Consider the following 13,889-nt stretch of genomic DNA (forward strand, 5'->3'; position numbering starts at 1 on the left):
CTATGTTTGTGAAGGTGTCTCTGAACAGTAGAACAATGAACCACAACTCCAGAGTCTTCTAAACCTTCCTGAAGGTCATTTGTAGTCAAGCAGAGGTTCTGATTTGCCGCTAGCAATCCTGCGAGCAGCTCTCACAGAAATATTTCTTAAGCTGGGGTCACACATAACGACGACGACAATGACGTCGCTGCAACGTCACCATATTCTGTGACGTAGCAGCGACCATCGATGATCGTTAGTAAGCTGTCAAACATGTTAGAAAAAGCAGCGACGGAGCAGCGATCATAGCGACGTCGACGGTCGTTGTGTGGTTTCAGACGTAGCGTAGCGTCGCTGCTGCGGTGTCAAACACAAGGATTATCAGCTTATCAGCATGGCGCAGCGGGATAGCAGCGATCAAAAAATGACTTCGAGCATTCAGGAGCGAGCAACGAATTCGCAGCAGGGGTCTGATCGTTGTTATGTGTCACACACAGCGACGTCGCTGTTGAGGTCGCTGCAACGTCACAGAATATGGTGACGTTGCAGCGACGTCGTTGTCGTCGTCGTTATGTGTGACACCAGCTTTAGTCTTACAGGCCTTATCTTGACCCCCACTGTTCCTGTTAATTGCATTTCTTCATTATAGTTCAAACTCAGGAAAGGGCAACTTGAAAAAACTTTGCTATCTTCTTATAGCCTTCTCCTGCTTTGTGGGCTTTTACCATTTTCATTTTCAGAGTGCTAGGCAGCTGCTTAATCCATGGCTGCTGTTTATTTGGCACAAGGTTAGATGAGGCTAGGTTTTTATAAAGCTGTAAAATTTGCATCACCTGGCCTTTCCTAAAGATGATAGTGAACAAGCCATAACCCTAACAGGCTAATTAAGGTCTGAAACCCTGGTTAAAATTATCTAACACACAAATCTCAAGGGTGTCCAAACATCTGCATTGGCCCATTTTCCTTTTAGTAATTTTTAAAATGTTAAAGATGATCTTTATATATTTTTTTATGTTTTCTCCTAAAGTACAAGGAAAGGTGTCATCCTTAACTTTATGCATTTTAGACATCATTTCATCCTGAACTTGCTTAATTATTTACAATAACAGTAATTTTGACCTTGGGTGTTCAAACCTTTGCAAGCCACTGTGCTATACTAATGATTCTTGTCACACTGCATCAAATTTACAATCATTGCACAGAAAGAAAGCATTTTAGAGTGTTAAAAAATCAGTACACTTCCTATATATCAACTGAAATTATCTACGGTATATTATCTACGGTATGTAGGATATTCTTTGCACTTACAATATATGTACAACTGTAAGTATGAAGTGTAGTCACTACATCAGCCAATAAGGCAGTAATATACCCATTAACATCTACTGTGCCAAATATTTTGTTGTTCTAGCATACTCTTAATGTTTGACTGGAAACATATTGTTTTGCATATACTACTTTATTTTTTGCAATAGACACAGAGCCTTGCCTTTTAGATAACTATCACTATATTATTTGGCTTTTATTATAGGGAGAAATGTGTGCATAAGGGCATGTTGAAAAAGAGAGGCATATCCTTTACCATCTAATGGATCACTTGAGCAACAAAAGTTTGACTCACGTGTTTTTCTCGATGCTGAGGAATTACTTGTCTTCAAACCACAAGCCACGGCAATAGTTACAGATGCTTCCGAAACTTTACTGCGACTTGGGGTGACTAACTAAACAAACAAGAGCACAAAATACATAATGTAAGAATTGCTAAAAACTGGTTGAAAATTAATTACAGTTGAAACCAGAAGTTTATATACACTATCTAAAAAAACATATATACATGTTTTCACACTATCTGACGTGAAATCAGAATAAACCTTTCCACATTTTAGGTCAATTAGGAACCAAAATTATTTATATTTGTCAAATGCCAGAAAAATGATAGAGATAATGTTTTAAGGTATATTACTTTCTGCAAAGACAAAAGATTACACACATTTCATTAGCATTTGGTACCATTGCCCTTAAACTGTATGACTTGGGTCAAACGTTTTGGATATTCTTCCACAAGTTTCTCACAATAGTTGGTAGGAATTTGGGCCCATTCTTCTTGACAGAACTGGTGTAACTGAGACATATTTGTAGGTCGCCTTCCTCGCACCTGCCTTTTCAGCTCTGCCCATTTTAAATCGGAATGAAATCAGGACTTTGTGATGACCACTCCAAAACACTGACTTTGTTATTCTTAAGTCACTTTGTAACCAGTTTGGCAGTATGCTTCGGGTCATTGTCCATTTGGGAGACTGTTGTGAATACATTTTCCAGTTTGGGGCTCCCTCTTGTGGTCAGTGATGGCGGTGCAGTTGATGCGTGGAATGAAAGCCACACACCTGTGGAGGACTGGCAATGAGGTATTTCTGATTGGACTATGTAACTGAGCAGTTTTCTCCTGTTACTTGCCAGTGCTCAATGGATATCCTGTGTGTTAAGGACATTCTGACCAGCCCTGCTCAACACCAGAACTCCTCTCAGATAAGTGGTCTTTGTATCCCTGCTTGTTGTTTTTTTCTGCTTTGATACTAATGCTTGATTCCTATTTTGTCTGTGTGGAGTTCTTGGTGGAATTGGATCATTCCCTGCTGGGAGTGTCTGTATACTTAGCTCCATGATTCTGCAATGTGTTTTGTTATGCTTGGTATTAATTCAGTCCCTCATCTATATTAGTGTTTTTGAATTCCAGTAACAGTGTGCTGATATAGTGGGGGAGAGGTCGTGTGACCTCAGGATTTTTTCCATATCAGGCGTGCTGGTATTTATTAGGGTTTTTACGGCTGCAGACAGTGCTCCTTTCTATCCTTTCCTATAAAGATAGTTTGGGCCTCACCTTTGCTGAATCTGTTTTTCTAGCTTTGTATTGTGTTTTCCTATATCACCATAGTCTTTACATGTGGAGGGCTATCTATATCTTTGGGGATTGCTCCGAGGCAGATTAGCTTTCTTATATCTCTATCTGTAATAATATTGAGTTCTCCGGCTGTGTCGAGACGACTAGGTCATCGTAGGCTCGTCCCACGACTACTTCTAGTTGTGTCTCAGGATTAGTTCTGCAGTCCGTTAAGGTTCCAGACACTCTGTTACCTTTTGGGTTTCCGCATTTGTTGATCCTCCTCGGTCCCTGAATCATAACAGGAGACCCATTTCCGCCCAAGCTTTAAGCTCCTGGCTGATGTCTTGAGATGTTGCTTCAATATTGCCATATAATCTTCTTTCCTCATGATGCCATCTATTTTGTGAAGTGCACCAGTCCCTCCTGCAGCAAAACAACAGCTGCAGGAGGGACTGCCACCCCCATGTTTCACAGTTGGGATGGTGTTTTAGGCTTCCAAGCTTCTCCATTTTACCTCCAAACATAAGGATTGTCATTATGGCCAAACAGTTCAATTTTAGCTCTGTCAGACCACAGAACATGTCTCCTAAAATTAAGGTTTTTGTTCCTGTGTGCATTTGCAAATATTAGCTGGCTTTTTTATGTTTCTTTTGGAGTAATGGTTTCTTCCTGGCAGAGTGGCCTTTCAGCCCATGTTGATACAGTACTTGTTTCATCGTGAATAAAGACACGATCTTACCAGATTCCAGCATCTTCACAAGGTCTTTTGCTTATGTTCTTGGGTTGATATGCACATACAGTGCTGACCAAAAGTATTGGCACCTGTGCAATTCTGTCAGATAATACTCAGTTTCTTCTTGAAAATGATTGCAATCACAAATTCTTTGGTATTATTATCTTCATTTAATTTGCTTGCAATGAAAAAACACAAAAGAGAATGAAACAAAAATCAAATCATTGTTCATTTCACACAAAACTCCCAAAATGGGCCAGACAAAAGTATTGGCACCCTTAAGCGGGCTTTACACGCTACGATATATCAAACGATATGTCGTCGGGGTCACGTCGTTAGTGACGAACATCCGGCCTCGTTTGACATATCGTAGTGTGTAACACAAATGAGCGACTGTGAATGAGCAAAAATACTCACCTTATTGTTGCTCGTTGACACGTCGCTCATTTTTAAAAAAATCGAAGGTCCTTCTGTGCTCCGGTTGTTCATCATTCCCAAGGCAGCACACATCGCTCTGTGTGATACCCCGGGAACGATGAACTGCAGCTTACCTGCGGCCGCCGGCAATGCGGAAGGAAGAAGGTGGGCGGGATGTTTACGTCCCGCTCATCTCCGCCCCTCCGCTTCTATTGGCCGGCCGCTGTGTAACGTCGCTGTGACGACGAACGTCCCTCCCCCTTCAGGAAGTGGATGTTCGCCGCCCACAGCGAGGTCGTTCAGGAGGTAAGTACGCGTGACGGGGGTTACTGACTTTGTGCGTCACGGGCGACAAATTGCCCGTGCCGCACAAACGATGGGGGCGGGTACGATCGCAAATGCGATCGCACGAGATATCGACGTGTGTAAAGCAACCTTTAGCCTAATACTTGGTTGCACAAGCTTTAGCCAAAATAACTGTGAACAACCACTTCCTGTAACCATCAATGAGTTTCTTACAATGCTCTGCTGGAATTTTAGACCATTCTTCATTGGCAAACTGCTCCAGGTCCCTGAGATTTGAAGGGTGCCTTCTCCAAACTGCCATTTTGAGATCTCTCCACATGTATTCAGGTCTGGACTCATTGCTGACCACTTTAGTAGTCTCCAGTGCTTTCTATCAAACCATTTTCTAGTGCTTTTTGAAGTGTGTTTTGGGTCATTGTCCTGCTGGAAGACCTATGACCTCTGAGGAAGACCCAGCTTTCTCACACTGGGCCCTACATTATGCTGCAAAATTTGTTGGTAGTCTTCAGACTTCATAATGCCATGCACATGGTCAAGCAGTCCAGTGCCAGAGGCAGCAAAGCAACCCCAAAACATCAGGGAACCTCTGCCATGTTTGACTGTAGGGACCGTGTTCTTTTCTTTGAATGCCTTTTTTTTTTTCCTGTAAACTCTATGTTGATGGCTTTTCCCAAAAAGCTCTACTTTTGTCTCATCTGACCAGAGAAAATTCTTCCAAAACGTTTTAGGCTTTCTCAGGTAAGTTTTGGCAACTCCAGCCTGGATTTTTTATGTCTCGGGGTAAGAAGTGGGGTCTTCCTGGGTATCCTACTATACAGTCCCTTTTCATTCAGACGCCGACGGATAGTACGGGTTGACACTGTTGTACCCTCGGACTGCATGGCAGCTTGAACTTGTTTGGATGTTAGTCGAGATTCTTTATCCACCATCCACACAATCTTGCGTTGAAATCTCTCAATTTTTTCTTTTCCTTCCACATCTAGGGAGGTTAGCCACAGTGCCATGGGCTTTAAACTTCTTGATGACACTGCGCACCGCAGACACAGGAACTTTCAGGTCTTTGGAGATGGACTTGTAGCCTTGAGATTGCTCATGCTTCCTCACAATTTGGATTCTCAAGTCCTCAGACAGTTCTTTGTTCTTCTTTCTTTTCTCCATACTGAATGTGGTATACACCAGGACACAGGACAGAGGTTGAGTTAACTTTAATCCATGTCAACTGGCTGCAAGTGTGATTTAGTTATTGCCAACACCTGTTAGGTGCCACAGGTAAGTTACAGGTGCTGTTAGTTACACAAATTAGAGAAGCATCACATGATTTTTCAAACAGTGACAATATTTTTGTCCACCTATTTTATGTTTGGTGTGGAATTATATCCAATTTAGCTTTATGACAATTTTTTTTTTTTCATTGAAGATAAATTAAATGAAGATAATAATACCAAAGAATTTGTGATCGCAATCACTTTCAAGAAGAAACTTAGTATTATCTGACAGAATTGCAGGGGTGCCAATACATTTGGCCAGCACTGTATCTGACCAAAGCACGTTCATTTCTCGAACACAGAACCCATCTCCTTCCTGAGTAGTATGATCGCTGGACATTTCCATCATGTTTGTACTTGTGTACAATTTTTTTTACAGATAAACGAGGCACCTTCAGGTATCTGGAAATCCCACCTAAGGATGAGCCAGACGTGTGCAAGTCCACAATTCTCTTTCTGAGATCTTGGCTGATTTCTTTTGACTTTCCCATGATGCTACATAACGAAACAGTGTGTTTCATGTGTGCATTAAAATACATCCACAGGTGTGTCTCTAAATAACTCAGATATTGCCAATAAACCTATCAGAGGCTTCCAAAGACATGACATCATCATATGCGCTGTCCCATATTGTTTAAAGCCATAGTACTCTTAGGCGGGCTTTGCACGTTGCGACATCGCAAGCCGATGCTGCGATGTCGCACACGATAGTCCCCGCCCCCGTACAATATCGTGTGATAGCTGTCGTGGCGAAAATTATCGCTACGCCAGCTTCACATTAACTCACCTGCCCTGCGACTGTCGCTCTGGCCGGCGACCCCTCCTTCCTAAGGGGGCGGGTCATGCGGCGTCTTAGCGACGTCACACGGCAGGCGGCCAATAGCGGCGGAGGGGCGGAGATGAGCAGGATGTAAACATTCCGCCCACCTCCTTCCTTCCGCATAGCCGCCGGCGGAAGGTAAGTAGATGTTCCTCGCTCCTGCGGCTTCATACATAGCGATGTGTGCTGCCGCAGGAACGAGGAACAACACCGTACCTGTCGCGGCACCGGCATTATGGAAATGTCAGTGAATGCAACGATGATACGATAACGACGTTTTTGCGCTTGTTCATCGCATCATCTAGCATTTACACAGTACGATGTCGAAAGTGACGCCGGATGTGCGTCACTTTCGATTTGACCCCACCGACATCGCACGTGCGATGTCGCAAAGTGCAAAGCCGCCCTTAGTGTATGTAAACTTTTGACTTTTTTTTCAGAAAGTAATACAAAAATACTTTAAAACATTCTCTCATTATCCTGGCATTTGGCAAATATAAATAATTTTGGTAATCCTAATTGACTTAAAATTGGAAAGGTTTATTCTGACTTCATGCTAGATAGAGAGAGAAAAACATGCATATGTGTCTTTTTAGATAGTGTATGTAAACTTCTGGTTTCAACTGTATATAAAGTGACATTTCTATCACAAGAAATGACTTGCATGTTGTTCTCTGTATTTTCATTTTCTTAGGAGAACTTTTCATATCATTTGTTTTAGCAGGGGGCACATAGCTAAAGAACTGGAAGAATCTTTGTCCTATGTCATCCCTTAACTCCTTCACAACCAAATTATTTCTATTTTGCGCTTTCGCTTTTTCCTCCTTTTATTCCAAGAGCCATAACTTTTTATATTTTCTGTGCACATAGCCGTATGAAGGTTTGTTTTTTTGTAGAAAGAGCTGTACTTTTAAAATAGATCATTCCTTTTATCATGTGATGCTCTAAAAGGCAGGAAAAAATTCCAGTGAAAGTGCAAAAAGGTGCAGTTCCACAATGGGTTTTTTTATAGTCCCCTAAGGAACTTAATGCTGTGATTGCTTGTGCAATAAATAAAAGTGCAACTACACTTCTACGTATATTTAAAATCACGATCTCCTATGAACACCAGATGAAAGATGGCGTTCAAGGGAGTATCATAATTGTAGGCTCAGGGGTCTTTAACAGACCCCCCAGCTATTATGGCCACCCATGAACAACGTCAGGGGCATGCTGATGGGTGTGTGGAATGATGCGCTCACCTTTCAACACATGTTAAATGCCGGAATGAGAGATTGACAGCGGCATTTAAGAGGTTAACAGCCATGGGCAAAGCTCTGATTCACCTGTGGCTGTTAATGGCACATGATGGCTGCTTAAATCAGTTATCACCTGCCGTGAAAAATGCAGGCACAGCATGTGAGCCAGCATCAAAGGCAGGGACAAGACCCTTGACGTACATGTACATCAAAGGTTGTGCAGGGTTTCTCATAGACTTTTGGTGAATATGTCATACGTCAGCAATCATGTAAATATGGCACATGTCTGATTAAAGCGGCATATTTTTCTACATCAACTAATACAGAACCACATAGGTAATATTATTTCTGTATCACTTTCACTTTTCTTCTGAACTTGTAAATTTCATTCATAAAATACAACCCTAAAAAAAAAAACAAGCTCTCTTAAAATTAAATAAATAAAAAAAAAGCTTTGGAGTGCAGACGGAATAACGCATCTTTAGATCCATAGGGCTAAAATTTGCTACTTTCTCAATGGACCAGTCTGTTTTTAGGGACTTTTTTTTTACTTAATTGCATTTGGTGGTAAAAATCATTCTTGCTTTGAGTTCTATTAAATATTTTGCACTATTTACCTATTATAGCCTCTATGTATAGAGGCTGCCCTGAGAAATACAACATCTGCAAGGAGTTTATATGTCCTCCCTGTGTTTGCAGCGTGGGTTGCCTCGGGGTACTCCGGTTTCTTCCCACACTCCAAAGACATACTGATAGGGACTCTAGATTGTGAGCCCCAATGGGGACAGTGTTGCCAATGAATGTAAAGCGCTGTGGAATTAATAACGCCATATAAATTAATAAATATTCTTAAATATTATTATAAAGTATGGGAAATGTGGAACTTTTCCTCTTGACATTATCAACATCAAAGTGATCATTTTATGAGCTGTTTGTTTTAGGTTGTTCTATGATAAGTATACTAAGGACTGTAACTTCATTGTGTTGATTTCTTGTAGGTTATTGGTGCCAAAGGAAACGGTCACTGCAATTTGTCTATTGCGTTTGTTCCTCGTGTTCGTTGTATTCTCTTTAGGTGTCTCTGCACCCCAGGTATATAGATCTTGCACTTTATTAACACTGAACCTTGTTGTAACTATTTAAATGTGTATTATGTTTTTATATATATATATATATATATATATATATACAGTGCCTACAAGTAGTCTTCAACCCCCTGCAGATTTAGCAGGTTTACACATTCTGAATTAACTTGGCATTGTGACATTTGGACTGTAGATCAGCCTGGAAGTGTGAAATGCACTGCAGCAAAAAAGAATGTTATTTCTTTTTTTATTTATTTCTGAAAAATGTATCCTCAAAAAACGCTGTGTGTGAATGTAGCCTTAGATCAGGAATAGAACAGACATTTATAGGACATTTGATAACTTTCCCAAATTCCTATGAAAAAATATTCAGCACATTCTGCATTGAACTACTGTACCCAATTTATTATATATTTTAGGAGTCGGAATCAGTCCATTTTATTTCGACTTCGACTCCACCAAAATGAACACCGACTCCACAGCCCTGTTTTAACCCCTTAAGGTTTTTTTTAACTTAAGTTTTTTACTCCCCTTATTCCAATAGCCATAATTTTTTTGTGTCTGTTCTGAATTTTGAGCCTGCATAAGTATTACCTGTTATCTCACATTTAACAGTTTACAGTTTTAACCACTTTATATTTATTTATTTATTTATCTATCCTTTGTGTGGGATTTTTTTTTCTCTATTTCTGGATTGTCTGTCACTTGTCAGATTTTCCTTTATTCTTTAGCAGACCTTTCAGCTGCAAAAGCAGATCAGCTTTTTAAAAAACTGCATCACTTGAAAGGTTTTTGAGCTCATAGATAATGTTTTTCAATAGCAAAAGCAGATTAGAAAACCGCCACACAATCTGACATGCTCATTCTTTGTGAGGATCCGTTTTTGAGGCCAAAAATGGATTCTCACAAAATGATGTGTCTGAATATCATATCTTAAAACGCATTGACTTTGCTGGGATGCCAGAGTCACTGCATTTCACTGCAAAAAACGGATCCGCAAAAACGCTGTGTGTGAATGTACAGTATGTAGTCTGAGGATCTAGGCTTTGTCTTAGCTGAGATAAGTCTGTGCTGCACTTGAGCACCACTGAAGCTCCTCCTCTACAGGCAAGGGTAAAATGTAAACACACAGAAAGAAGGAAGGCCTGCACTCATCTCAGAATTGCTAGAGTGAACAGAATAACAAGATTAAGGTAATTATTTCTTAAAGCATATTTAAACTTTCAGTAAGCTGTGCATAAATCAATAGTCCAGTATACTGTATGTTCTCTCTGGATGCTTGTTTGTTTTTTCTTTGAGCTCATGTACTTTTGGGAGGATAGCTTCTATACAATATACCTACAATATACAGGGAAAATACGGCAACAGGATTCATGAGGACTTGTATAGCGATAGAATCCAAAACATCAAGTTATTAGCTCTGTTATCAGTTTCTTTGTTCCTGGAGTATGGTACACAACAAACTTGCTCCCTCCCTTCTCCCCTCTTCATAGACTGAAGCAATCTGATGTGAAACATTTAAAGAGCTGTACCTAAGAAAAGCCTGAGATTGGAAATTCAAAGTAAAGCTATATAATGACATATTTTATAAACTTTATATTTGTCATCTGTACTATTGATTTATGCAAAGTTTATTTTATTTCTATCTAAAATTATACAGTGGGGAAAATAAAGAATGGAAAGGTCTGAAATTTTTATCATAGGTATACCTCAACTGAGAAACAGAATCTACAGGAAATGTCTGACCTCTGTAATTGCATATAAAGGTTTATGTACCAAATATTAAATTCTGTTTTCTTTGTCGCTCCATTGGGAGACCCAGACAATTGGGTGTATAGCTTCTGCCTCCGGAGGCCACACAAAGTATTACACTTTAAAAAGTGTAACCCCTCCCCTCTGCCTATACACCCTCCCGTGCATCACGGGCTCCTCAGTTTTATGCTTTGTGTGGAAGGAGGCACACATCCACTCATGAATCTCAGATTAGTTATATCGGTTGGAAGAAAAGTGGGCCCCCACGGGGCCCCCGGCATGTTCCCTTCTCACCCCACTATGTCGGCGGTGCTGTTAAGGTTGAGGTACCCTTTTGGGGGTACAAAGGCCGGAGCCTCATGCAGTCTCCTTCACCATCCCTCAGCGGCTCTGGGAGAAGTGGGATCCTGAGCGGTCATCCATCCACTGGGACCGTGCTCCCTCCGCAGCCCCTGAGGGAATCTGTCGGACAGGAGTTTATTTATCCTCAGGGACCGGGCCCTGCATCACTAAGGTACTCTGTATCCCCATGGGGGATGTGCATGGAGCGCCTTTATCCCGGACGCTGCAGCAGCTGCTTATTTGTGACGGCCGGCGGACTTCCGCGCCGACCGCGCCTGTTTGTCGGCCGCGGTCTTAAATTTAGTCCCCGGCTTCAATTGCGGCCTAGTAGCAAAACTCCCGCCCCCGGGCCTGTCTATCAGGGGTAAGGGCGGGACGGCCGGCCTGACGTCGGCTGTGAGGGCCGGAGCATCCTGTATGTTTCCTCCCCCCTCACTGATCACTGTGGGGACCCCAGATTCCCGCACTTTTTCTAACGCCGCCCAATTCGGCTCCCTCCTCCCCTGAGAGCTCCGTCAGCCATTTCTTTGGCATTCTGCCTGTGAAGGATTTCCTGGAAAAAGCTCTGCAACGCTGGGAGACCTAAGGCAGGGAATCTGGAGGACACACACTCCGCTTTTTAGCGGTCGGTAAGCCACACCGGTCACCCGGTGCTGGTCCCCTTAGGGTGCCGGATTAGATACTATATATATATATTTATATATTTCTGTTTGGTCGGGCTGTATACCCTTCCCATATACCCTCAGTGATCACTCTCCTAGGAGACAACAGCATGTCGTCCACAAGGAGCAAGGGTGCCAAAGCACAGGGTTATTTTGCGACCTGTACCTCTTGTGCGGCTAAGTTACCTGCGGGTTCCAACCCTCACTGTGAGCAATGCTCAACCCCTGTTTTGCTTCCTCATCCTGAGCCTCGGTCACTAGTGGGCCCCTCGGCTCAGGTAGACCCCCCTGCTCCCCCTGTTCCAGGCGGCAGGGACAGAGTTTGCAGTTTTTTGCTGAAAAACTCTCTGAGTCACTCTCACAATCCATGGCTCAGTCTATGGACAAATGGTCTGCCAAGCTGCTTTAAGCTTTACAGTCCAGACCGGTCCTTACACAAGCCCCGGGCCCTGTTGGATCTTCACCTCCAGGCCCCTCTCTGGCCGCGCCGCAGCACGTTCCCAGGGGGGGCCCTAGGTCTCACGTGGAGGACTCCGGCCCGGACCACAGTCCCAGACCGGCTAAGCGGGCCCGCTGGGAATTTTCCCCGATTTCTTCACGCTGCTCGGGTTCCCAGCGTGAGGACTCTCTGGAGGACGAGGCGGACGTCGCAGCTCAGGGCTCTGACACTGACGTTGCTCTCAATCTTGATACACCTGAAGGGGACGCCATAGTAAATGACCTTATCTCGTCCATCAACCAGGTGTTAGATATCTCTCCCCCGCCGCCACCGGTAGAGGAGTCGACTTCTCAGCAGGAGAAACACCAGTTTCGGTTCCCTAAACGTACACGGAGTGCGCTTTTCGATCACTCTAACTTCAGAGATGCTGTCCAGAAGCCCAGAGCGGTTCCGGACAAGCGCTTTACTAAGCGCCTTACTGACACACGTTACCCCTTCCCCTCTGACGTGGTTAAGGGTTGGGCTCAATGTCCCAAGGTGGATCCCCCAGTCTCTAGATTGGCGGCTAGATCTGTGGTAGCGGTTGCAGATGGATCATCGCTAAAGGATGCCACTGACAGGCAGATAGAGCTCCTGGTAAAGTCCATCTATGAAGCCACGGGCGCGTCTTTTGCCCCGGCCTGTGCAGCCGTGTGGGCACTCCAAGCTATCTCAGCTTGTCTGTCTGAGATTAATGCGGTCACACGTAATTCTTCTCCGCAGGTTGCGTCTTTGACTTCTCAGGCGTCAGTTTTTTCTTCCTACGCCATGAACGCAGTTTTAGACTCTACTAGCCGTACAGCGGTGGCATCCGCTAATTCTGTGGCAGTCCGCAGGGCCATGTGGCTGCGCGAATGGAAGGCAGACTCGGCTTCCAAGAGGTTCTTTAGCGAGCCGATGCACTTTATCAGGCGGTGAACGCTCTGAAGACAGAAGGAGTTGTGATCCCTGTTCCCCTCCAGGAACATGGTCGCGGCTTGTACTCCAACTTGTTTGTGGTGCCAAAGAAGGACGGCTCGTTCCGTCCCGTTCTGGACCTCAAACTGCTCAACAGACATGTGAGCACCAGGCGGTTTCGGATGGAGTCTCTCCGCTCTGTCATCGCTTCGATGTCACAAGGAGACTTCCTAGCATCAATCGACATCAAGGATGCTTATCTCCATGTGCCGATCGCACCCGAACATCAACGCTTTTTGCGTTTCGCCATCGGGGACGAACACCTTCAGTTCGTGGCATTGCCTTTCGGCCTGGCGACAGCCCCACGGGTGTTCACCAAGGTCATGCCATCTGTTGTGGCGGTCCTACACTTTCAGGGCCACTCGGTGATTCCCTACTTAGACGATCTTCTGGTCAGGGCACCCTCTCAGATGGCGTGTCAAAACAGCCTTTCCGTCGCTCTGGCGACTCTCCAGCAGTTCGGGTGGATCATCAACTTCCCAAAATCCAAGTTGACACCGACCAAATCACTGACGTACCTTGGGATGGAGTTTCATACTCAGTCAGCAGTAGTCATGCTACCGCTGGACAAGCAGCTTTCGCTGCAGGCATGGGTGCAATCTCTTCTTCGGGGTCAGTCACACCCCTTGAGGCGCCTCATGCACTTCCTGGGGAAGATGGTGGCAGCGAGGGAGGCAGTGCCCTTCGCGCAATTCCATCTGCGGCCACTCCAGTGGGACATTCTCCGCAAATGGGACAGGAGGTCGACTTCACTCGACAGGAACGTCTCTCTTTCCCTTGCAACCAAGACGTCACTTCAGTGGTGGCTCCTTCCCAACTCTCTATTGCAGGAAAAATCCTTCCTACCCCCCACCTGGGCTGTGGTCACGACGAACGCGAGCCTGTCAGGGTGGGGGGCGGTTTTTCTCCATCACAGGGCTCAGGGAACCTGGACTCCGATAGTCATCCCTTCAGATCAATATTCTGGAGATAAG

The 13,889-nt window shown here is 44.1% G+C and overlaps 1 protein-coding gene across 3 annotated transcripts in view; it reads right to left on the reverse strand.

Annotated features, from left to right (window-relative positions):
• SYCP2 (synaptonemal complex protein 2) overlaps positions 1-13,889 on the reverse strand; it is a 398,741-nt gene that overhangs the window by 239,225 nt on the left and 145,627 nt on the right. For all 3 annotated transcript variants that reach the window (XM_075347762.1, XM_075347763.1, XM_075347760.1), the window contains exon 13: positions 1,601-1,700. In XM_075347762.1, the coding sequence (XP_075203877.1) occupies positions 1,601-1,700 (100 nt within the window). The remainder of the gene's footprint in view (positions 1-1,600; positions 1,701-13,889) is intronic.

The sequence above is a fragment of the Anomaloglossus baeobatrachus genome, chromosome 5 (genome assembly GCF_048569485.1).
Source record: "Anomaloglossus baeobatrachus isolate aAnoBae1 chromosome 5, aAnoBae1.hap1, whole genome shotgun sequence".
In the NCBI taxonomy this organism is placed as follows: Eukaryota; Metazoa; Chordata; class Amphibia; order Anura; family Aromobatidae; genus Anomaloglossus; species Anomaloglossus baeobatrachus.